Source organism: Pleurodeles waltl, chromosome 9 (assembly GCF_031143425.1).
Source record: "Pleurodeles waltl isolate 20211129_DDA chromosome 9, aPleWal1.hap1.20221129, whole genome shotgun sequence".
NCBI lineage: Eukaryota > Metazoa > Chordata > Amphibia > Caudata > Salamandridae > Pleurodeles > Pleurodeles waltl.
This window is the reverse complement of record NC_090448.1, coordinates 631,734,364-631,760,897: the sequence shown is the minus strand read 5'-3', so window position 1 is coordinate 631,760,897 and position 26,534 is coordinate 631,734,364. Positions and strand designations below refer to the sequence as shown.

At 40.8% G+C, this 26,534-nt stretch overlaps 1 protein-coding gene across 1 annotated transcript in view; it reads right to left on the bottom strand.

Moving 5' to 3' along the window:
- STRN4 (striatin 4) overlaps positions 1 to 22,810 on the bottom strand; it is a 364,118-nt gene extending 341,308 nt beyond the window's left edge. The window contains exon 1 of the mRNA XM_069207665.1: positions 22,616 to 22,810. Within this exon, the coding sequence (XP_069063766.1) occupies positions 22,616 to 22,789 (174 nt within the window). The 5' untranslated portion in view covers positions 22,790 to 22,810. The remainder of the gene's footprint in view (positions 1 to 22,615) is intronic.
- Between the last annotated feature and the right edge of the window lie 3,724 nt (positions 22,811 to 26,534).

Here is a 26,534-nt window from a genome sequence, read left to right as displayed (position 1 = left end):
CACGTGGGTGGCACAATCACTGCTACAAGCCCACTAGTAGAATTTGATTTACAGGCCCTAGGCACACATAGGTACTTTAATGGGGACTTACTAGATCATTACATATGTCAATCATGGGTAAACCAATTACAAATACCATTTAGATAGAGAGCACTTGCACTTTCGCACTGGTCAGCAGTGGTAAAGTGCCCAGAGTCCTAAAGCCAGCAAATATTAAACACAGCACAGGATCCAAACAGAAGGTCAGATGACTGTAGTGAATTGTGTGTTTTGACCACTGACTTCGTGTTGCACCACTTTGCAACTGGCTTAGCTGTCCTGTGTTCACCAGTTACAGACTCCATTTTCCATTCAGTTTAGCCTTAGCTTCATTCTGCCTATTGACTTTATCGTAGCATTAGACACTGCCATTGTAAAGGCTGCCAGTGATTTTCCATGCTGTCTGTCTGTTTTTGTGCTTTTTTTGTCACCAAGGGCTTTGGTTGATAAGAATGTACTCTGGGAACGGCCTTGCTTTGACTTGACATCTAGGGATTGAGGCCAAATCCCAACGTGTTATTTTCAAAGCATACCTGAACTAGTCAGCATGTTTAAATACTTCTTGCGCAACTTGAGGGGGTTTTCCATAAATCTCCTTCTTTGGTTTTGTAAGATATAAAAGAAACCCAATTCAACAGTAAGAGATTCAGAGACCTCAATCAGGATTCAGACATCAGATGCCTGATATAGATTTCCCATGAGGGTAGAGATCTCTCTTTCTCTTTCGCAGTCAAACGTGGTCATCGTCTTGCTAGCATGAGAAAGATGAAGCACGAGAAAGATGAAGCACCTGACAGGCCCTACGGTGATGCATTTTCATTAATTATTTGCTTTGCATTATAATACAGATACATATATTTGCTGTGTATATTCCAGTGGAGAATCAGTCCTGTATGTTTCCATTTCATTGTGAATATTTTTTAACATGTGCTTTCAACATGCTAATCTCCTTTTAGTAACCTTGCGTAGTGAAATAATAAATGTCTTCTTTGGACTAAGAAGTGCATTCAAGAGATTTTTTGTCAGTGCATGAGTATTTCAGCTCGGTCATTAGTGAAAAGCAAAACAAAGACAAAAAGACAGGGGAAACCACACCACGAGCTGACATGTCTAACAGTGGCCTATCAAGTCCAAAGCTCTTACAAGAGAGTACTGCCAAATGATTCTCACCTCCAATGACAACTTCATACAAAAAAAAAAAACACCACCACTAATCTAAATAGGATATTGTGAAATAATATTAATGCAAAATCTCCAAGTGCATCTTTAAACAGGTATCTCTGCTACAAAACGCAAAGGATTTCTTCTATATTTTACTGGTAAAATTAAAACCATAACAGAACAAAGTAGCCCTACACTACCCGTACAGTTCACCCTCTTCCAAAAACACCACCACATGGGACACCTCTCCCAAAGTAAAAAATAAAAATAAAAAATAAAAAGTGCTTGAAACAAACAGATAGTACATGGGATCAGTAGGCAAAAAAAAGTTACCAAAAAAAACAAAAAAAGTGAACGTGGTGCAATAGGATCAATATCTCACTCTACACAGAAATGTTCTCAATTACATGAATGTACGCAGGAATTTTCTCCATGAAATTAGTGTAGACCAAATTGCACCCATTTCAGAAATAAAAACCTAGGCTAAAACCTGCTATTCCATTTTACACCAAGTAAATAACCTACGATGGTTCAAGAATGCAACTGATGCATTGTCTATCACCCCCTTTCCTGCATATTGAGAAGCTTGTAGTGGATTACCATTAAGGCTCCTACACAGTTATAACACAGACCACGAACACTCACAGTTCTCAACTTTACACAGCATCCTGGATGAAGACAAAACATGCCCTTGTCATCAGTGACTTAACACCCTTCACAATACTGACCACCAAAATAACTCTTACCACAGATGGTTAGAGGTCAAGTTCTGAAATAGCTCTCTTCATTAAGGTGTGAGTATCATTTGTTAAAAATTGGAATTCTCTACAAAAAATATCTATAAACTCCGTGGGGCCCCAGAAGGCTTGATTCAAGCACCTACACCTTTTCGCTTTCACCTACAGGGTTCGGCAAAGTCAGTCCTGGAGAACCGGGTCCATGCCAGGTTTTTAGCATATCCACATTTAGAATAAAGATGTTTAAAAAAAAAAAAAAATCTACATTTTTCTAAATGTGGATAAGCTAAAAATCCGGCATGGACCCCGGTTCCCAGGACCGACCGACTTTACAGAACCCTGACCTAGAAGGTGTCTCCATTGAGCAATATGCACAAGGTGCACAAATTTATTTGATGAATTCAAGTGTTCAAATTCGGATTTCAAACAACTTCCTGTTAAAAAATCCACACAAAAACAAAGCCCTCTTCATACCTTTTTTTGGACCAAAAGAGCCTGCAATTTTTAAAGTTCTACTTTCAGAACAAAACTTATTTAAAAAGGTATGCATGTCAAACATTAAGATTAGAAAACCAATCCCTTTCAAAAGGTAATAATTCTCTTTTTGTGTGAGGCGTTGGTTACTAATGTGCTTCACAATGCTTTGATTATTTTAAGTTTCTGTAGGAAGGGTTATTTTCAAAAGATAAGAGGTTTATCAAAATCTAGTTAACTACTATCAACTTATTACTACTTTTGGACAGTCTAGACTTCATAGGGCCCAAATTAATGTATCCCTTTATAAATAAACACATTTTTGCTTCCTGAAAACATAGGTTTTCTGAGTAGATGTGGAGTGAAAGGAACAGAAATCTCCAAAAGTAAATTTGGACTCGGGCACAAGAGGCGCTGGACTGAATCCACCAATTGTTATCATACTGATATACAGAACATGGATCAAAGAAGCATATTTATGCTCCATACACATGTACAAACCTCTAACACTTTTTTGATGCAGGCTCACTACCATCAGAATTAAGAATGAAAAACCAATGATATCTGTATCCCTGGGAGATTAAATACAGATATGTCCCCTCTCCTTTAATCAGATAAACAGTGAGAGAGAAATCTAGTGATCCAAAAATACAATGCTTCTGAAGAACACAAGCATACTGTATCATCTTAGCATGCAAATACGACACAGCTAATCAAGACTACAACACGTATATGCAGGGATATAAACAGCAACACAGTGTAAGGTACACAAATCGATTCAAGGCAAGAAATGTTCTTCTTCCCACTTAGAAACAGAAGATAAACTAAGCTTATAAAAATGTTAATACTGTGACACAAGAGGAATCTTTCCAATGACAAAGGGTTTCATCAGCGAACAATGACCGTAAGAGACTGAGGGTACTTAAGAAAAATGGCATCGATGTTCCCTCAATCAAAAAGGGTGACTATCCTTGATGAAGTCCCATACTATAGAATTCTGGGTCAACCACACTTACAAAATTTAATCAAAGTGGAACCCAGGGAGGCCTCTGCAATAAGTGTAGCTCACTTTATGTGCTGATAAGCCACATCCCAATAGACTGCTACTAAACTGCAGATCCTTCATTCTGATGCAGATCTGCATGAACTCAGACGTCCTCCTCACAGTGAGGACATGTGTGTGCCAACAGTTGATGTTCCCAGTGGTAGACTCTTGCTCTATGAATGAGGCAAAGGAGGGCATCAATTAAAAGCTTGGGGGGCGGGGGGAGCTCCCAAGCTCTCAGCATCGAAGCCCAACCAAGAAGTCTGCTTTAAACAGAGCATCAAAGCAAACGAAATTGTCCACATCAATGATAACTTTTATTTAAAAAATCCTACAAAAACAAAAATATGAAAACAAACGTTCTAATTATAAAATTATTTTCTGGGGCAAATAAATGTCAGACATTATTGGACATTTACAGCACACAATAGCAGCCTAGACAGAAAATCCCTTTCCAGGCTGTCAGACAAATACAGCGAGTTTAAAGTTTAAAAAAAAAAAAAACAATTTAGCCTAGAAGTAATGTTAAAACACCAATACAATAATGCTGCCATATCGAAGACCACTCTGCATGATTTGGCACACTCCTTGTTTCTTCTAGGCACATCTGATGAATGTCACCTCAGAGACCAAATTAAACAGTCCAAATTTGACATATGATTAAAACAACCACAACACAGAAAACGTTCGGTGATTTTGTTACATATTTTTAACAACAATACATGTGATTTCTCAAACACCAGTTTAAGGCCTCCCACAATACTTACATCTGATTTTCCCTTGCATAAATGTTGAAAGTATTTTGAAAGATCAATGGTTGAATGCCCATGGAATATGTGGGAGAAGAGAGAGGCCCTCCTCACATGTGAAACACATGGCTTACTAACTCTTCCTCACCATAAATTCCTGTTTAAGTTTTTGTTCAAAGAAGGTAATTTTTGATCTAAAACGTCACCATAATAGTAGTACGCATATGCTGCAGGGTGACAGCAGTTTACATAAACCCAAGATTTATTGTGGGATCTCCTTCCAATCCCATTATGGTGTACCAGTGGAATGTAACAGAATGATAACTCACTGGCAGTGACAACACATACATTAAGATCCTCTCTAAATAAATCATTTCTTTCAATGACCGAGGAATGAAATGCTGCGTTTAACACATTCAACAACCAGATAGTGTTACCTCGACAAAAGCTAGGCACTAATTTAGTCAAAATACTAAAATAGCAACATTTTTAAATTAATTGCTGGCTGTTTGTTCCAAACATTAAATGGCAAACAAAAATACAGCAGCAATGAATAGGCACTTCAGCAACAAGAGTGCATAAAATATGAAAATGTGAAATTAATTCTGCCAGTGAAAATGCACCAATCATCTTAAAGACCACTGTTCGGGCAGAAGATCACAGGTCTGCTTGACTAAGTTGTGTTCTCCTGCTCTGTACCTTTTTTCATTCTGGCCTATTGATTAAACTATTTTTGGCAACAACAACAACGCCTACAGTGCATTCAATATACACACTTATAGGGGCTTTTAGCCAACTTTCATTTACTGGTCTGTTGTCGCGTCATTCATCATTTGTATATAACTCACAACAGCATACAGCACATGGCAGTGGGTCAGCCCACTTCACACATTGGCTAACTTCACTGCGAGTGACGGCATTCTGCTCTTTCCAGGGAGCACATCCACATACAAAGTAGTTCCCCTCTGGGCCATGGAAACTATGGTGAGGTTCTCTTTTTGAGAGTAAAAGTATAATTTTTTATTGATCCAGTTTCCTTTTTTTCTTTATACTGGCATCAGCCCAGGAGCTTTTCCAACAATAAAGGTTTACAAAGACCATGACAAAGAAAGCATTGGCAAAGTCAAAAGGCAGGCAGCCAGCACTAGAACTACCTGCTTTGCTAATGCCTGCTCCTTTTTCTTTCAGCCCTCAATGGGGGGTGCAGGTTTTCTTTGTTCCATGATCTCTCCTTTGTGTTGACCACCTTTCAAGTACCCACCCCCAAACTTTCCACGTTGCACCTTCATCTTTCCCCTCAGCAATCCTATTGCTTTTTCCACCACTCGCCCCTTATAGCTTTTTTTTTTTTTTTTTTTTTTTTTTTTTTTTTTAAACTCCCTCCCTGCTGAAGATCCTCCGCCAACCTTGATGCCCTTCAGCTTGGCTGACTTTTCCCTCAGCACACCTGTTGAGATTTAAAAAAAAATAAAAATATATTATTTGTTCACTTAAAAAAAAAAAAAAAAAAAAAGGTTACAGGGATGTTATAGTTAGGCTCACATTTAAAAATGTACAAAACCATAGAAATTCAGCTGTTAGGGCAGGAGCTATAGTTACTTGAGATAACTTTAAGGACAAAATAAACATGAAAACTTGTTATCCTCGACACCAAACAATATGCCCTCGGCGTTGGGCTATAGGAATTCCGCACCCCTGGGACCCCCTTCTTATATGTTATTGTAGTAGTTTCTGATGTTGCACCAGGGAGGTGGTGGTCCCCCAGGACGCTGGGAAAGTGGGGGGCATCCCCCCTTCCATTTATTTCAGTTCATCTGCCCTGGAGAGGTGGCAGGTCTCCCCGCATTAATTGAACAACTTTTGTCCCAGGAACGTGGCAGTCCACGGGCCTTTCTTAAGCCCCAGGAGGGAGGTGCTGTGCGTACCACTTCTATGTTTTTTGCTATGCCCCCGGGACCAGGCCACCGGGGAGCAAAATAAAAAGTAGGCACCAACACAGCACTTACTATTTTATTTTATTTTTAAATAAAGAAAAATCTGCAGATGCCACGATTTCCGCCGTGATTTAAAAAAATACATAAATACTTTTAGGCCTTGGGACCCCTGCACCAAGGCTAGGTGGGTGGGGGTGGGGAGTGTTAAGGTAACAGTATCCTAACCCCTTTTCTTTTTACGGGCGAGCACAAAGCGCTCAGTTCCGTATGTTGTTCTCTCTCTTTGGACTTCAAACCACGCCCATGTCACGTCAGTGTCTTTCACTGGTTCGTGGACTGCCTTTTAAAATATGCTTGCTTTCATCAGTGGAGGGCCTCATCAGATGTCATGCCTTTTCCGGTGGTTAGCCCTCCTTAAGCGCAGCGACCAAGCACTGAAAACATACGAGGCTCGCTGCTTTCCATCCGGTTTGTGGACTACTTTTTCTCTTTTTTCGCAGCACGATCTCGCTTGGCAGAAGTCGAGCAATTTGCATGACATTGACCCTGTTACATAGTTAACTGCACTTTTGCCGGTTGCGTAGATAATTGCACTTTTGCCGGTAGGTTTCACTACGAGTGAACTGTTATTTTCGTTTGTGTGTCTGCTTTGCACTGATGGTGGCCGTCAGCTCGCTTATGTTAAACTTTTCAGTTTATATGGTAAGAAAAGTCCAGTTAGTTATATGAAACTGTTTTATTTTCATTTTATGTGGCAAGAAAAGTCCGGTTGGGAATTTACAATGCTAATTGCTTGAGCTCAAGCAAACGCGAGACCGTCTGCATTGCAAATGCTTGGGGTTTCAACACTTCCTGGTTGAAGTGTTGGCAGCCAATCAGATCTCTGCATGAGATTGGGAGATGTACAAAGGTTTTGTGCACACAGATATAAAATGTGGTTTTCTTTCAATATTTCCAAAACTATGCAACGGATTTACACCAAACATTAAGGCTTCTTTCGGGACCAAAAGCTACCTTTCTGCCAAATTTAGTGTAATTCCATCCAGTAGTTCGGGCTGTAGTCATGTTCAAAATCACTATGGGAAATGCACTTTTTTACCCCACCCCTTTTTTCCTCATCACCCCGCTGGGCAGATCATCCCGAAACTTCCCATACACAACAAGACTCTCTGCACACATTTTTGGGGAAATTTTGTGAATATTCGTAAAACAGTGCCAAAGATTTAGACAAGTCAAAAAATGCTTTTTCAATGGAAGCTAGGTCCTAACTATAACTAGCTACTGAAAACCTGTAGCATATTCATAATCTTCGGAAGATGCAATTTAATGCCGGGTTACTCCATTAAAAAAAAGAATTCACTTTTACTTTTTTTATTTAGCGAACTGAAAATAAAACAATGAAACTGGCAATAGTGTTAGGTCTTATGTGCATGCAGGCATAATGACATGGGCACATAAGTCAGCACACTGAGCCACCATGAAACATATGTTCTTGCACACATCACTGTGCTTTTTTTTGCCACTGCTGCAGGAGAGCATCAACAAAAATATTTCCTTTTTGTAGATGCTGAACAGCATCATTAAAACAAATTGGCAAAGCAAATAGTTCAGTATAACATCCAAAATGCTAAACTTATTGGATTCCACCATACTTATTATGGTTAGAACTACATTAATTCCCAGAGGGTTAAGTCATGTGAGCCCTATAGAAACACTTTTTTCGTCTTACCTTTCCCTGTCATGAGAACTGCGCTCCAACGAATATGGAGCGCCCAAATATTACACACTTTTTTTTAAACAGAGTTGCTAATACCTCCTCAACCCAGGCTACACAGTAGATGCTGGAACCATTTTGATACTCTGGGGGGCATGGGCCTATTTGTTTTTATCGTGAAGGAGGCCTGCCTACTGGCTCTCTCCATATAATGTCTCTTTTCCTTTCCTTTTTCATGTCTGGTTTCATGACTGAAGGATAAATTAACTTGGAAGGGTGGGTGCCGGGTGTGCCATGATTGTACATTATTTACAAAGAATGAGGTTTTATTGTCGAAGGCTGGCTATGGGCACCTTGAAAATAACAATGTGCACATATACACTGCCAGACCCCCTTATTAAACCAGTTGAACCTTTGAAGTTGGGGGAGAACAACAACCTATCCCTTAGCACTGTGTAGGTCCCCGTGCACGGAGTGAAAACCTGGCTTCATGTTTTTTGTTTTATTGCCGTCTTCAGTAGCTGTGCCTGGCTATATTTGAGCCCATTCCATGTCACATAGAACCACTGAGAAATAAACTGACTGGGTCCACGAGTGTTGAAAGGGCAAGATGCACTGCTCAAATATTAGCGTACTGTGCAAACTTCTAAACAAGGTAAACCCTCAGGTTCACACTAGTTTTAGGTCTGTACCACTAGTGGAATATAAATACAGTCTTAAGTTCATCAATGTTTGGACACCACAGAGACCTGAACAGATAAGGCATATGACTACTGCACCAAGAGCCCAACCTCTGTCTGATTAAATGCTCTCCCTCCAGATAAAAAGTCTGTGTGTCACCTTGCTGGTATGACCTGCAAAAAGCAGGAGAGCTTACATGCACAAGAAGTGGATTATGTCTGCAGGATGAGGCCAACCTGATCCCACAAGGCAAATCAAGGGAGAAGATCCATTGTGAAGAATGGATCAACGGAACGTAGTAGTCTAGAAGCCATAAGGTTTGCACCATTTTTTTTCATCATAATGGGGCACCTTCACCATTCCCATGATAGTATGTGGCTCTAGGTTCCCATATGTGCCAGCGGACAGTCGGCTTTTACTCCCTTAGCATGCTGTTGGCAGAAGAAGATTATACTAATTATGGAACTATTTGAAATATATTTCAAGCATGCATGATTCAGAATATGTGTGTTTGAAGTCCCTGGGAGGCAATGGGGACTTGTGCCACCAGCGATTATCCTTACCAGAGTAATTCCTGATCAGGGCCCGTAGAGTCAAAGTACCGGCCACTAAAATGTTAAAACGCAGCTGGGACTTTAACTTACGTTTTGGCATACTGTAACAACTTTTTAACATCACAAAAATATGCCATCCAGGTACATGCCTTCTAGTTGTGGGATTCCAGTAATTTTTCAACTATGAGGTACAGCTAGATTAAATCAAACTGAGGTCTACACCTTTCTTCTTCTGGGTCAGAAGGACAGCATGAAACAAAGCATTGCATCCTATAGGCACTGGTTTGCTATTCAATAAACTACGCTAAGTGAGAACCCCCCCTGAACCCCCTCCCCCCCCCACACACACAACTACCACCTCACCCCCCCACGTCCATATTAAGTTTCACTACCAAAAAAACATTTGTTCCTTTAAACTTGGATTTATTTTGCAAGGTTCTACAACACGTGAGTTTTGGCCCCTTGGCAGTGACACCAGGTGTGCCTACTTCAATGACACCTTCTGACCCAAGTGAGAACATAGGAATGTACTCAGACGTGTGGCTGCTGCAATGGGGAACTCAAGTTAATGGGAAATTTCACGTTAACCCAGGTTACTGCTCCTCTGTGCTGCCTAATGGAGCTGCTGGAAATCTATTTTGTCCTTTCAATTCACCATAAACAAAACCCTGCAGGTCAATTTCATGCCAGAACCACACAACATACAGATTTCACTGAGTGGTCAGTATTGAGAGAGCCAAAATGACACAAGACCAACATATAAGGCATAATGAATGTGGAGCAACAGAGCTGGCAGGCTTGGTAGCCAGGCGGTGCAGAGGCACAAGAGCAGCTGCAACCAGGAAGCAAGACTTGGGGACCTTTCACCAAGGAAAGTAAAAGTTATAAATATATATTTAAGTATGGCCAGCTAAGAATTCAACAGAATACTACGACAAGCAGAAAAGTGTAAATTCTTTTAAGAAATTAGTCTACAGCTGGCTTTTCTGATGCAAATCCAATTTTACATACAAGGTAGAGTATTCTAGATCATACAGCAACAGATGGGTGACATATTGAGATTCAGACACTAAACTTATAGACATTCTCAAGACACTGATTGAGTTACCTCAGGCCGCATCACTAATTGTGACAAATACAGTGGAAAGGAAACATTGAGGCCGAACCTGGTGGCCAAGGTGTTACATAGTAGATTAGATATCCTGCAACATTATTATAGAAATCAAGAAAGTCAAACCAATTGGGCATTTAATGCCATTCAGGATTAAACTGAAATTTGGTCTCTCAAAAGGCAACCGGCTATTCCAGAAGTGATAATCCTACAATGCATTCCTCAATATTTCAATGGCTACTAATGGCACACCCAGGGTGTGCCTTTTATAGTATGTTTGGCAGGCCCCACTCCAAGGTGACTGTGGAAAAGGACAAGCATAGCAGTCACAATCGTAAAATTGTATTAAGCCTGAGATAAACAATGGTAACCCAGTTTTTAAAATTATTACACAGCAGACTTCATGGAGAGGGGATTTACACAGTCACTGACCAACTGTGAAGCAACAGCAGATTTATTGTAATGGGGAGTCATTGGTCATTATTAATCTTCAGACAGAGTGAGCACGACATCAAAAGAATGGAACAAGAGACAACAAAGGCACACCCAAGTGTGCCATATTTACGTAATAGCAGAATATTACATGTTATAGCAGAATATTACATATTATGGCAGTATGAAGGAAGCTCAAACTCAAGGAAGTCCAGGATTGAGAGAAAGCAATAGATTTGATCAAATGGTTGTTAGAGGATTGTATAGGGGAGTAATGCAGGACAATTCCTAACTTAAAGGAAATTATGTCCAAAGGGTGGAAATGTTTTTGCCCTGTCTGCTAGTGGAATCACCAATATCATGGGAGTATGCCACAAATCTGTATTTAAACACAAAAATTAAGGCAATATACAGGACACCTACAGATATGATATGTGTATCTGCGGATAAACTACCTTAACCTGGCCAGAAAACACACATTTAAAAAAAGGTTTATTTAGCTCTCCTAGATAAGAACAGATGGTAGATTATTTCAGTCATATGATCTGAAAAGGCATAGAAGTAGCCAAGACTTTACAAGGAGGCCACATTTAACTAGGGCTAACAAATGTGTGCTCTGGGTCTGGCACCACTAAAAAAATAAAAAATAAAAAAATAAAGACAAGAAGTGATGTTAAGAAGATATCTCTGAAATGTCTGCAACAGTAGCATCTATTTGCATTGCACTGAATTATGATCCAGGGAGAAGCTTGACTGCCGAAAAAGTTAACACTAATTCCACAGGCCATGAACATGATCTGGGAGAGACTATAAGGAACAAGACTCAACTCGAATCAGAGAGAAACATGAAGAACTAAAGTGTTTCCTCATAGGAGTTCCACTGCATAAAGCCATTAACAAACCGAACATGCATCCTGGATGAACGTGAAAAACTGATAATCATATCATATGCTGCATCCACTGCAAAGTATATGCTAAAAAGTTTAGTAGAAGGCTACTATGTTCATGCGTGACTGCAAAAGGCAGTTTTATGTGTAAAAACGACAAATGAAGATTTATCAGTGATCTTTAGGAGACACATAAGACTATGGGGGTTATTCCAACTTTGGAGGAGTGTTAATCCGTCCCAAAAGTGACGGTAAAGTGCGGATATACCACCAGCCGTATTACGAGTTCCATAGGATATAATGGACTCGTAATACGGCTGGTGGTAAATCCGTCACTTTTCCGTCACTTTTGGGACGGATTAACACCTCCTCCAAAGTTGGAATAACCCCCTATATATTGTTCACTTTTGCAACCAACATATCTGAAAATATTACCGTTGGTCAATGAACTGCCTGTACCAATTGCCTGATACTGACATGTGTGGCTAGGAAACCAATTATTATGCACATCTGATATCCTAAGTAACATACCAACATGTCAAGTTGGATGGGGCTCGCTGCCTCTGGGAGTAGATCATGCAAAATTAGAGCAAGTTGGGACTAGGTGTAAAAAAATGGATATTTTAAATTCCTCATGCAGATGAAACATCAAATGTATCACGGTTCTTTGCAGACTAGATGAAAAGTGTCAATCGTGTGTCATTCATTTACTTTTTTCCAATCAAAAAGGGGGATGCTCCAAGATCTGCTATTTTTTTTCTCTCAATAAAATAGATTTTTTTTTAAACTGCTGACTCCTGTATGGGCTGACTGTACCGAACTCTAAGCATGGACGTCAATTCACCAAATTGCCATAGGTAGCGGAAGTAAGACCACATGCCGATGATATCATAGGTAGGGGTGGGTGTAACTTGAATAACTTGCAGTAGTGTAATCATGTGAAATCATGCAAGGTTATGCAGAATTACAAAAAGAGCATAACCAAGCATTTAGAGCTATTTTCTTAGCGCAAAATGCACCCTTGTGTCCAAATAGCATCCAACAATGCATTTGGTGCTGAGAAAAAAAAAAACTAAATGCAACAGAACAAGAATCCCGGCAGCCACTCGCTCTCACTGAGTTATTTGTTCCTGTTCTCCTGCACTGGAGTTTTTGTGCTAAATTAAATTAATTATAATTCCACAGACGTGTGTGATTTCATTTCAGAGTAATGCAAAATTACTAAAATGAATCCAATTACTCTGATTTCACTCAGACCTAATCATAGGTAGCGACCTCGCCAATGGGGAAGAGGGGGGGGGAAGAAAAGAAAAAAAAAAAAAAAAAACGCTAAATTAAAATCACGTTTAATACAATAGCAATCATATTAGGAATAAAGTCATCACATACCCTGGGGCACTCATAATTTGTCATATGGTCATCGTATGCAGCCCAATTATAGGCCCAATGACAGTCGCAGCATCATATGAAAAGACACAGCTATGACTGAAAGTCACAAAGATCAGGCACAGCACTGGCTGTAAAAGTGCAGGCTTCAATCTAACTCATAAACTTCTGCTAAGTTTTGTTCAGCGGGATTCTCCCCTGAGAAAATATTGAAACAAATGGATAAAATTTCAAAGAAATTGCTCAAAGCCACTGGTGTCCCAAGCCAATGTAGCCCTAAGCTTCCCAGGAGCTGACCCTATTTTTTTCCCCCTCAAAGTTTTCAGTGGTTGCTCCTCCATGTGAATGGGTACACCCAATAGGAAATGCATGTACCCCCTTATGCCAAGAATAACAGTGACGTTTGCCAAGAATTGCATAAAAGTGATGAAACTCTCATTCTAATTCTAATACACACACACACACACACACACACACACACACACACACACACAGAGTAACTCACATATAGAATTACAGATGGGTAACATTGAGTTACGGGTATGTTTTTCACCGAGGGGTTCCGAGTGACGTCAAACAAACAACAGTGAAGCTCGAGTTGAGTAGTATGACACTCAGACACCCGAGTCAACTGTTGTGATGTCACAGCAAAGAGTTATGACTTTCAGAAACTGAAATAAATTATATCAGCGCTAGGAGAGCCATGCATAACAACACAGTTAACTTGAATAAAAGCACAGGCCAGCACGAATTATAAAAAAACAGGTTTATAAAGTTTTTCCCCACACACTCCCTTTTCAGCATTGCCTGTTCTATGAAGAGGTTTCCTTCCTTGTTGATCAGTGAAGTTGTCACAATGTGGCCAATCCTGTGCCAAATGTCTCCACCGCAGAGAAGCAAGATCCTGATTTAAAAGACTATCAGTTTCTGTGCAAACGTTTACAATCTCAGCCACGTCCTGCTCTTTTTTAAAAGAGCATTGGCAAAGTCAATAGGTTTTGCCTATGTGAGACTTACTGGTTTTGCTTATGTTTTAGCTATGGTGCAAATGTCTGAAAATAATGTAAAAAAGCTGTACGACACAGCCAGCTTTGTACGAATTATAGCAACTATTTTTATTTTCAGTTATGCTGCACTGAAGCTAGCGCTGCTGCATTATAGAGCTAAAAGAAATACTGACAAAACCAATGGATCTCAAATAGGTAACACCTTTGTCAATGCTTGTTTTTTAATGAGATATGCTAAGTTATAAATATTTATCTAGTGTTTACAATGGCTGAAGTGCTAATGTCATAGAATGGAGAATGCCCTTGCCACGGTGTGCCTGTGTCCAGATTCAGAAGCATTTTGGGACCATACAAAAACTGTGAAAATGTGCCATATAAATGCGCTGCATTCCTCTTTCCTATAAACGCTGTCACTTTGAAGTCAGCGGAAAGGAAAACAACCAGGCTCCCCAGAAAACACAGCTTGACATTTGACCCCGGTCTTTGAATGGCCAGCAAACGTGACGCAATAACAAGATTTGAAGGCCTGTAGACAGAAAACAAGTTTGTGGAAGTATTCAGTTAACACGGCTCATCGGACGAGACAAACTGAACCTGGACAGCCTAAAGCAAATAAAGCCAGCAAATGGGAAGAAAGAAAACCTGAGTCATAAACGACAAAGCCAATTGTAAGCAAAAGGCAGGATGCATCCCCAGGTCAACTTTCTGAAACGACCTAAGATGACTTTCGCATACCACACAGCTGTGGTGTACAGTGGGCTGCAACCTAAAACCTCAACTTCCGCGGTTGTGAGAGGCAGCCAATGTCAGCACTGCGATCCCGGGCTAGCTCCGGTGCAACAAAGGCAGAGTCAGCACAAGTCGGGGAAGTGTGTTGGTCGGAGTATAAAGACCCATCACAGGTATGTAGCTCAATGCAGATGTCACTAACTAAGGAGTTTCTAAGCTGATGGAAAAGAACATGTCTCAGATTCAGACAAACAAATAGTGGCAATCATGGATCACTTCAATAAAATGTGGCATAATTTCAGCTTTAAATTTATTTGTTTGTACAAATAGCAACTATTCACCCCTATTGCAAATCTGTTTTGAGAAGATGAGTTCATGTACATCCACAGTGAGGGAGTTGGAGTAATCAATAAATGAAAGCTAATCATCAAACATTTGCCAGAACACTGATTTGTATGAATATTTCAAGTGTTGGTCTCCAATGGCTAATATTTGACTTTGCCTTCGAAATTCTGCTATTAGGAACTGGTGGTTTACATTGTGGTCCTGCTGACCTAGTGTAGGAAGTTGGCTCTGTATATACTATTTCAAAGTAAGAAATAGTGTGCACTGAGTCCAAGGGTTCCCCTTAGAGGTACGATAGTGGCAAAAATAGATAATTCTAATGCTCTATTTTGTGGTAGTGTGGTCGAGCAGTAGGCTTATCAGATGGTAGTGTTAAGCATTTGTTGTACACACACAGGCAATAAATGAAGAACACACACTCAAAGACACATTCAGGCCAATAGGTTTTTATATAGAAAAATATATTTTCTTAGTTTATTTTAAGAACCACAGGTTCAAGATTTACAAACAATACTTTAAATGAAAAGGTATTTCACTCAGATATTCTAGGAACTTTGAATAATCACAATAGCATGTACAGTTGACAAAAATGGCAATAAGCTATTTTAAAAGTGGACAGTGTGCAAAAATCAACAGTTCCTGGGGGAGGTAAGTAAATGTTAAGTTCACAGGTAAGTAAAGCACTTACAGGGTTCAAAGTTGGGTCCAAGGTAGCACACCGTTGGGGGTTCAAGGCAACCTCAAAGTTACCACACCAGCAGCTCAGGGCCGGTCAAGTGCAGAGGTCAAAGTGGTGCCCAAAACACATAGGCTTCAATGGAAATAGGGGTGCCCCGGTTCCAGTCTGCCAGCAGGTAAGTACCCGCGTCTTCGGAGGGCAGACCAGGGGGGGGTTTGTAGGGCATTAGGGGTTGGAAGGGGGTGGGGGGGGGACACAAGCAGGCACAGAAAGTACACCCTCAGCGGCACAGGGGCGGCCGGGAGCAGAGTACAAACAGGCGTCGGGTTTCTGATAGGAATCAATGGGGAGACCCGGGGGTCTCTGCAACGATGCAGGCAGGCACGGGGGCCCTTCGGGATAGCCACCAGCTGGGCTAGGCAGAGGGTCGCCTGGGGGTCGCTCCTGCACTGAAGTTTGGTTCCTTCAGGTCCTGGGGGCTGCGGGTGCAGTGCTGGTTCCAGGCATCGGGTTACTTGAAGCAGGCAGTCGCAGTCAGGGGGAGCCTCTGGATTTCCTCTGCAGGCGTCACTGTGTGGGGGTCAACTCTGGCTACTCACGGGCTCGCAGTCGCCGGGGAGTCCTCCCTGTAGTGTTAGTTTTCCGCAGGTCGAGCCGTGGGCATCGGGTGCAGAGTGGAAAGTCTCACGCTTCCGACAGGAAACGTGTGGTCTTTAAAAGTTGCTTCTTTGTTGCAAAGAGTTGCAGTTTCTTGAACAGGGCCGCTGTTCTCAGGAGTTTCTTGGTCCTTTAGATGCAGGGTGGTCCTCTAAGGCTTCAGAGGTCGCTAGACCCTGTTGGATGCGTCGCTGTTGCAGTTTTCTTCGAAGTAGGGAGAAAGGCCGGTGGGGCTGGTGCCAAATCAGTTGTTGTCTCCGTCTTCACTGCAGGGCTTCAGGTCAGCAGTCCTTCTTCTTCTTTAGATTCCTGCAACCTATCTTCCTCGGTTCTGGGAGCCCCTAAATACTCAATTTAGGGGTGTGTTTAGGTCTGGGAGGATGGAAGTCAACGGCTACTGGCCCCGAGGGTGGCTACATCCCTAATCCTATTGGGGGAATCCTCCTTCTACAAAATGGAGGATTTCTAAAAGTAAGGAGTCACCTCAGCTCAGGACACCTTACGGGCTGTCCTGACTGGTGGGTGACTCCTCCTTGTATCTCCTCCAGCCTTGCCGCCAATAGTGGGGGCAGTGGCCGGAGGGGCGGGCATTTCCATTAGCTGGGATGCCCTGTGGCACTGTAACAAAGGGAGTGAGCCTTTGAGGCTCACCGCTAGGTGTTACAGTTCCTGCAGGGGGAGGTGAGAAGCACCTCCACCCAGTACAGGCTTTGTTTCTGGCCACAGAGTGACAAAGGCACTCTCCCCATGTGGCCAGCAACATGTCTGGTGTGTGGCAGGCTGGCAAAAACTAGTCAGCCCACACTGGAAGTCGGGTATGTTTTCAGGGGGCATCTCTAAGATGCCCTCTGGGTGTATTTTTACAATAAAGTGCACCCTGGCATCAGTGTGCATTTATTGTGCTGAGAAGTTTGATACCAAACTTCCCAGTTTTCAGTGTAGCCATTATGGTGCTGTGGAGTTCGTGTTTGACAGACTCCCAGACCATATACTCTTATGGCTACCCTGCACTTACAATGTCTAAGGTTTTGCTTAGACACTGTAGGGGCATAGTGCTCATGCACATATGCCCTCAACTGTGGTATAGTGCACCCTGCCTTAGGGCTGTAAGGCCTGCTAGAAGGGTGACTTACCTATGCCACAGGCAGTGTGAGGTTGGCATGGCACACTGAGGGGAGTGCCATGTCGACTTAGTCATTTTCTCCCCACCAGCACACACAAGCTGGCAAGCAGTGTGTATGTGCTGAGTGAGGGATCCCCAGGGTGGCATAAGACATGCTGCAGCCCTTAGAGACTTTCCCTGGCATCAGGGCCCTTGGTAGCAGGGGTACCAGTTGCAAGGGACTTATCTGGGTGCCAGTGTTGTGCCAATTGTGGAGATAAAGGTACAGTTTAGGGAAAGAGCACTGGTGCTGGGGCCTGGTTAGCAAGGTCCCAGCACACTTTCAAATCATAACTTGGCATCAGCAAAAGCAAAAAGTCAGGGAGTAACCATGCCAAGGAGGCATTTCCTTACACCTAGTTTCTAGAAATCCAAATTCAAGTATTAAGTTGTTTGGAGGCCTAGCATCAGTTACAAATCAATATTTAACAGTTTACACAGGAGTACAACAATCAGACCACATGTTAGTCAAGATTTTAGTTAATGGCTTGAGAATTATTTCATATCGTTTGTCTAACACAAAGTGGCATGGGGTGCTTTGTCTGGAATATCGTATCAAGAGCAAGCACCAATGCGCTTGTTAAAGATTAAATGTTCAAAGAAAACAGCTTTTCAGCACAAGCAGCATTATTACATATCAAAGCATCCAGCTCTGAAACCACACTGCAGGAGAAAAGCATTGCACACCGTCCAGTCCCTCAACATTTCCAGAAAAAAAAGTTAATAAAAAAAAAAACTGCCCCTTTATCACAGTTTTAAGAAAAGCTGGCCATGACAATAATTAGTTACATTGCACAGCAAGGATGGACACACATACCGCACAAATTAGCTCACATGAACTGGTCAATAATGAACGTATTATCAAATTGATGGAATATACCCTTTTCTTAGCTGTATGTACAATTATATGTACCTTTCATATCCATATAGTGTAAAAGAACTCCAAGGTTGCTGCCATTCTGTGGCATTTCTGAAAAATTACAAAAAAGGAAAACTAAATGAATATCCGATCCAAAGACTTCATGATTTCTTTTGAGATTGGGAAAATCTGGATTCGTAAATCAATGTGATAACTATTCTCCAGTGTTGGCACTTTCCCCATACACTGTTAACAATTTCAGCCTCATAACTGATGAGAAGAGCACTTAAGTTACAAAATAAATGAAGAAGATTAGGAGGCATAGGTTGCAAAGTAGTCATATTTTTAACATACCGGATTCAATCAGTAGCATCATTGTGTGACTCAATTCTGTGACTTAAAGGTGGGGTATCCATCAGTGCTCATCTATCTCCTCATTTCCTTAAACACTCCACTCATCTTCTGTTTGTGCAATAGCAATTTCAGCTGACATTAACTCAGAACTTGGTGCTGCACACTTGGGGGATCGACAGACTGTCTAGGTAAACCTTACCTGGTCTGAGTATTTTATCATTAACTAGGCACGACATATGTAAGAGTCCCGGGTGTTAACTTCCGCTATGCAATATACCCTCTGTTCCTTCTAGAGTGGCAAGAAACCAAGTGAGAAATTTGGTGGACTAAGGTGTGTACAAGTCCCCTCAGATTCAGCTCTCTGAAAGAGCTCTTTCCACGTTAAACAACTGATTCTCTTATACTGAGCTGTTGTTCTCAACGCTTATGCATCAAAGACGGAGAACTAAGTTTATCTGGGTCTAACTGACTACTCTCTACAGCAATTACCACATATTTAGAGCATAGTAATAAGCGTTGCTTGGTTTGAAAAAGTTTAACATATGTATATTCCACCACTTCTTTTACACTGACCGCTGGTTCAAAAAAAATCTTCAAAATAAAGAGTTCTTTTGATGATTTATCAGTATACCTACAACCTCAGCCAAAGTTGCATAAGAAAAAAAAAATAATTAAAAAAAATATATATATATATATATATATATATATATATATATATATATATATAAAAAAAAATAGGGATGACTCCTTCAATGTATTGCTAAAACGATCATATATTTATTTGAATATCCACAATGCATTGCTAAAAAGTATCATCTAACATTTGTATCAATAAAGCTGGTTGCAAACCTTTTGTTGTAAAAAGAGCTCAACTACTGTACACCTCACTTTAGGCAAATTAAGAGACATTACATAGTACTCTGTTCAAACATATAATTTTATACTACAAATCTTGAACAATATTAAGACGTTGTGACACGCAAAAAAATCCAACAAAATACAATGACTTTTAAAAATGTTAAAACGTAAGTATGTGTCTCACGTACAGCACCCCTTTGCCCTCTATACGCATTGTGGCATAGAAGGCCAGTGTACCATCATGCTTCTGTATTACCCAATGCACTTATTTATTATGCAAACGGAGTATAGAGAAGTGGTAAGCAGGACTAATAAACTACAAGATAAGCATTAAAAATTAGAAGGAAATAAAACAGAGCATTTTTGGCCTGTGTCCTACATAAACAGATGATCAAATACTACATCATTGTTCACTGTATGACCTCAACACATAACCAGATAAAAACTACTTTAAGTCGCAAGAAGTAGGGAGTACATACGAGTACACAAATCCAGTGTTAATAATAAAAACAACATAGTTACAGAAGTTCATACCAAAAGTTCTGGAAGCTGAAAATCGTGCACCGCAATCGTCAACTCTTTTAAGTACTTAGTAAAGGCATACCGAAAGATGTAAAAATAAAAAATTACAAATAAAAGTAATGGGGACGATAAACACCAACTCAAGAATATTCATTAGAATAGTCACAGAACATAAAAGAATAGAAAAGAGAGTGAGGGTATATTGTATTAGATATTATCTTGTAGCAGAAAGCAGGCGATTGACAAAGCAAATTAAATCTTCAGGTGTTATTTTAAGTCATAATAAACCAAAATTACAATTGGCCTGTGATTAAATGGGAAACGCAATTGCCAAGTCAATTATGCAATGGGAATAGCAGCACAACAGCAATAAAAATGAACTTACTGAAAACAAATCCAGAAGTAACTAAAATGTGACTTTTAAGCAAATAGGTGTACATGGAAATCTAAGACTTAAAGACATAGCTTCAAAACAATAATGCGAGGCCTAGACGTTTCAACATTAAAACAAACTATTACATTGATGGATAAAACAAAAAAACACAACCCAGATGACGGAGCCGATGACCAGAAGACTTGATTACTGAAAACTTATGATTCTGCGATCGTTCAAAACGCTGCTGTAAATTTCATCGATCACAATCAGTCAGTCAAAGATCTTTATTCGGCAATTGCCATAAAAGTACATATCTTAAAAGCCACTTAGAGATGTACAAATTTACAATTATTCTTATCAAGACGTTTACTAATATCATAAAACAATAAAATGTAATACCAACATTTTGAATAACCTAGAATATAATAAAAATCCTTACTCCATATAAAATCGCAAAAACTGTCAAACAACATATAAAATGTAAACAAAAATATGGGAGATAATGTAAATAATTTACAAAATGTTAATACCGGTTCCTAATAGCAATAGAAGATCTAATAAAATTTAATAAATGATAACAAATTTGAAAGTCTGGCAGTTTCTGAAAATATATCAGAGCTTCCTTATAGTGGATGGGTCTTAATTTACGTAAAATGAAAACATTTCTAGGGGTAGCATAAAGAGAACAAAAAAGAAAAAAATGAGAGGTACGCTGCTTTGATCTAGCAACACAGGGGCAAGGTGGTAGATCTTTTTGCCAAATACACTGATTGGGAAAGGCCACCTTAAAATGAATCAAATTCAATCTAAATAAAGTTACAAGAAAATATATTTTTGGACATGAGAACCAAGTCAAATAGGGTTCCATATATAAGGCCGTAACAATCTGAGTATAATCAGAAATATAAATGCAGTGGTAGAAGAGGCGAAATTTACCTTCTGTGGTTCACGATCACGTTTTAAACATTATCATAAATTGTGACCAACACCATAACCTACCAGAACTTCAGTCCTAAGCTCGATACTGAGCGAAAGATTAACCCTTATGGAGACCATAAACCGTAATAATGAACATTTTTTAATTTTTGTCATGTTCAATATCCAAAAAACATGTTAAACAGGGACACATTTGAGATAAAAAAAAAATAAAAAAAAAAAGTAAAATACTACGATTTTGACAACTTTAACAGCTTTTTTTAACGTAACATTTGTACTTCAAACATAAACATTGTTTGGATTAGCAGTGGAAATTGAGCATTCAACCCTACCTGCGAGTCCCAGAGAAGATGCTGGGGGCGGACAGAGAAAGGTACATGTCTCATACAAAACTGTTGAGTGTTTCAGATCCGTATACACTTAACATACAACCCGAGGATTTACACGGATGACTATTAAGTTTCTGTAACTGATACTATGCCTCACATTAGGGTGTGCCATATACCAGCGCATGGCACTGACTATTCAGTTTACAGGGGCGGGACTACTACTAAGGATACCACCATATCATCTCATATATTTAGCTGTTGGAGAATGAAACATGAGCTAACATCCCTCTATGCTAGAGAAATGTAGCTCACGTTTTTCAAGTTGTAGCTAGCACTGCCTTCCCCTAGGTTATCCTGAATATGCAGACTAAGCTCAAGCAATGCTAAAGCGCATCTGACAGTGGAGGAGATATAAGGCTCTGATGCCTGGTAGCGAAAACCATTACATTTGAAGACGGCATGGATGTGTCTGCTGCTGTGCAAATCCCCACACAAGCAGTTAGAGATGTGGCGGAGTTGGTACAGTCAACCTCGTTTCCCTCTGAGGGGGCGGGTTGAGTGAGTGAGCCATAAGGGCTACTTGCTCTGGGTGGATGAGCTCCTATTCCCTCTTTCCCATGGCTTGAAGTATGCTCTGTAAAGTTCGGGAAGCAAGCCGCAAGGGCCTCCAAGTAACCATGCACACTTGCTTAAGTAAGTAACACACTGGCTGAATATAGCTGTAGGAAGTGCCAGCTGCTCTATGCCAGTTCTGCGGTCGGTCAACGTCCTCCAGCGCATTCCCTGCATGCGGAAAATGGCTACCGTGCTCCCAACCCATCACACCCATAACTACACTTTAAAAGGGAGCTTTCGGGTGACCCACCACTCCTCCATGCTATACCTGCCTCGCACTTACCTGCAACTCGGCCCGCTCCGCCTCCCAACGACATTTCTCAGCTTCAAAGCGCGCCCACTCGTGCTGGATGTAGTGTAGGATGCCAGGTACGCTAAACTCCTGCCGTCCTCCAGGCTCTGGGGCAGCTGTCCCCCGGTTAGGCACGGCCCGGAAAGCCGCTCTCTCCTCCATCATGGAAGCTGTGGCCTTCTGCCCCTGTCTGCCACAAAAAGATCCATCCAAGGAAAGGGAAGGCTCAAGCGTAAATCGAGCCAACACCACTTCCTGCCAGATAAAGAGCCACCGACGAGGAGGGAGAGGCAGAGGAAAGCCTATGGACAGGAAAGACGGACAACAACAACAAGGAGAGAAGATATTACTCAAAATGGAAAACAGACAACGCTGAGAGAATTCGTCAAGCAGCCTGAGAGAAAGAGCGATAGAGAGATTTTGGAAGAAAGACCTCAAACGCGTTTAAGAGGGCTCATAGAGTAAACAAGCATTGGCAAAGCCAAAACGCATGGCCAAGTTGGTACCTCCGTTTATTTTATCACATATGCCAAAAATGCCACTATCTAAATATGTCTAACATAAGCTTCCAATAAAATTTTACATGAAAAAAAACGATTTCTTATAAAATAATAAGCATTGCAGTTGTGACATGCATGTTATTATTTATTTCTGTAGGAGTGAAATCATAGACAGCTACAATGTCACTTTATAACTCCAACTTTAAGTCAAGGTTTGGCAAAGCCAATAGGTCTTGCCATTGTGACTTTTTGGCTTTGCCAACGGTTGTTAGCCTTACTGCACATCATCATTGTTGCCGAACAGGATGGATAATGTAAAATAAAAGTTTTACTGCTGCCTGTGTAAATTCAGTAACCATGTGTACCATGCAAGTGTGCATAATAAATGACACTGCTGCTCTTTTTTCAAGTAGAAGCTTACCAGACAGCAAAACTGTCTGGTTTACTAAAGACCTCTTGGGGACATCACTGGGAAGGCATTCTGCCCATTGCTTACCATTGGCTTTGTGGTTTGTAACACATTTTCCAGCTTTTATTTGTTGGCTTTGTTTTAGGATCCAGCTTGAGTTCGTCCTTCCCAGGAGCAAAGTCTTATCACACTGTCTCTCCTAGTATTCTTCCACGATTGTTCCTTTCTGTAAATAGGCTTGTAAATCTTGTTTTGTCATATTTGCTATGCATTCAAATACAGAGGTCAAGTATTAGGCTCTGTGTTTGAGGGAGCTTGGTGTTTACTTTTCTTTCCCTAACCTCAAAATGAGGTGATTTATGACACAATCTTGCTGGATTCTGGATGTAGAGTATTTTTTTTAGCACACAGCATTTACATTGACTGCGCAAGTAGTACGGAATATATCAGAATTAGGAAAGCACACACAATGTACATTTTTTGTAAATTCTGAAGTATGTTGAAAAAAAAATTACTTTCATATGATCAGACCAAATCAATACACTAGGTGATGCCATTTCCAAACATTGTCATTTGTGCCCTCTATAGTGTTATTAGTGAAATTGCATGTCTATTCAAATGCAATGGTCATTTCAATTGAACATGTGTTGTCTGTAATAAAAGTGTGCCACCAAACCATGCATTTTCCACTCCACGCCACCCTACTCTACTCTGCACTTCTCCACGCCACTCCACTCTACTCTGCACCACTCCACTTTACACCACTCCATACAACTGCACTCTGTGCCATTTCACCCTACTCCACTCTGCACCACTCCAATCTACGCCACTGCATCCAACTCCACTTCACTCTACGCCTCTCTACTCTACCCTGCTCTACTCTGCTCTACTCTGTGCCAGTGCACTCTACCCACGCTACACCAATGTACTCGTCACCACTGCACTCTACACTGTTGCATAGCCTGTGCTAGGTCTCCATTTTAGATTCACGGTTTGATATCTTTTTCTAATGGTGACTTTTTACATAGTTTCCAACTCACACAATAATTTGCTGCTCAAACATTTATTCCTGGTAGGTATTATCACCCTGTATTCTATACAGTCAGTCCAGGGACATACAATTAGAACACAATGCCTTTGTTTTCCTTGTCTGTGCTGTGCCGTTTATGTTAAACAAACCAAAGTGGCTGTTCTGCACCTCTGTCACACTGCAATATGGAAAAAGTTTTATTATATAAACACCATCTGTGCTACATTTGTTGAAAGGAGCACTTCACGTCAGATGATCATGGAACTGCTGTGAACTATGACTGAGATGCAGCCCTGCTGACTCTGAGCTCCATCCTGCAAAGGAAGATAACCGTTACATTTAGACTGGCTTCCTTACACTTAAAGACAAAGTTATATGGGTTAGATATCCCAAATGATCTGACAACGGGTATTCCTGCTAGGCTCTCTTTAGTATAGTATTATATACAGATAGGAGTACAGCAACATTATTAACAACATGGTTGAATTGTTTTATTGTTTACCATCCTAATAATGCTGAATACAGTAACATGTCTCACCTTTCTAATAATCGTAGCTCATCCTTTCGTACAAATATGATAATTCAATAAATGTTTTGAAAATGTATTTCTGTATCTTTCGTGTGTTTATCTTGGGCATGCAAGAGTGATCAAATCAAAGGGTAGATCTGTTTCCACAGATTACTTGGGAATTAGTGTCATGTTCGAGATTATCAATAACATCTATTACCCTGGTCAGTTTAGAGGTTTGGATTTGGTACTGTGAGCTAACGGGAAAAAAACAATAATTACTGATTATATCTGTAGACTAAAGGCCTGATTTAGAACTGGGCGGACAGGTTACTCTATCACAATAGTGATAGATATCCTGTGCACTGCAATCTGAGTCACATAAGATAGAAAGGGATTCAGATTTCGGCGGCCGGGATATACTTCACCGTTGTGTAGGAAGCTGGCTCTCTATAAGGTGTACTAAAATGAAGTACACCATGCGGAGAGTCCTGCGGATCCCCAAAGGTTTGCAGAGGCAGAAATAGATACGTCTAATGCTCCATTTGTGGTATTGTGGTGGGGCAGTTAGGCTTATGAAGGAGTTGTGTTAAGCATTTGTTGTACTCACAGAGGTAATAAATAAGACACACACTCAAAAAATAAATCTGAGACCAAAGTAGAAAAATAACATTTGCTTTTATATAGGCTTTGAACCAAAGAACATCATTATAAGGTAAGCAGTTTTAAAATTAAAAATACTTTTTAGTTTAAAAAATTGACAGTGCAATTTTCAGAGTCTTCACTATTAAACCATTGGAGGAAAACAAGAATGCAGTTTTGTAGGTAAGTACTCAACTTACAAATCCATTCTCCGGGGCATTAGGTCAACACCAGGCAAGGTTCAAACAAGCACCAAGAGTGCACCCACAGCAGCACTGGGGCGGTCACGTGCAAAGATTAAATTCAGGATGAGGTACCCAATGTTAGTCTATAGAGACTGGGGGTGAACGAAGATGTGCTGCTCACAGGTGAGTAAAGCGGTGTCAGGGGTTGATCTCCTGGGTTGAAACAAGCACCGGGGCAGCCTCAAGGCAGCACCAAACTTACACTTTCAGAGGCACAGGGGCGGCCGGGTGCAGAGTGCCAACACAGTGTCGGGGCCCAATGCAAGTCAATGGAGGAGGTCAGTGTAAGGAAATGCCTCCTTGGCATGGTTACCCCCTGACTTTTTGCTTTTGCTGATGCCAAGTTATGATTTGAAAGTGTGCTGGGACCTTGCTAACCAGGCCCCAGCACCAGTGCTCTTTCCCTAAACTGTACCTTTAACTCCACAATTGGCACAACACTGGCACCCAGATAAGTCCCTTGCAACTGGTACCCCTGGTACCAAGGGCCCTGATGCCAGGGAAAGTCTCTAAGGGCTGCAGCATGTCTTATGCCACCCTGGGGATCCCTCACTCAGCACATACACACTGCTTGCC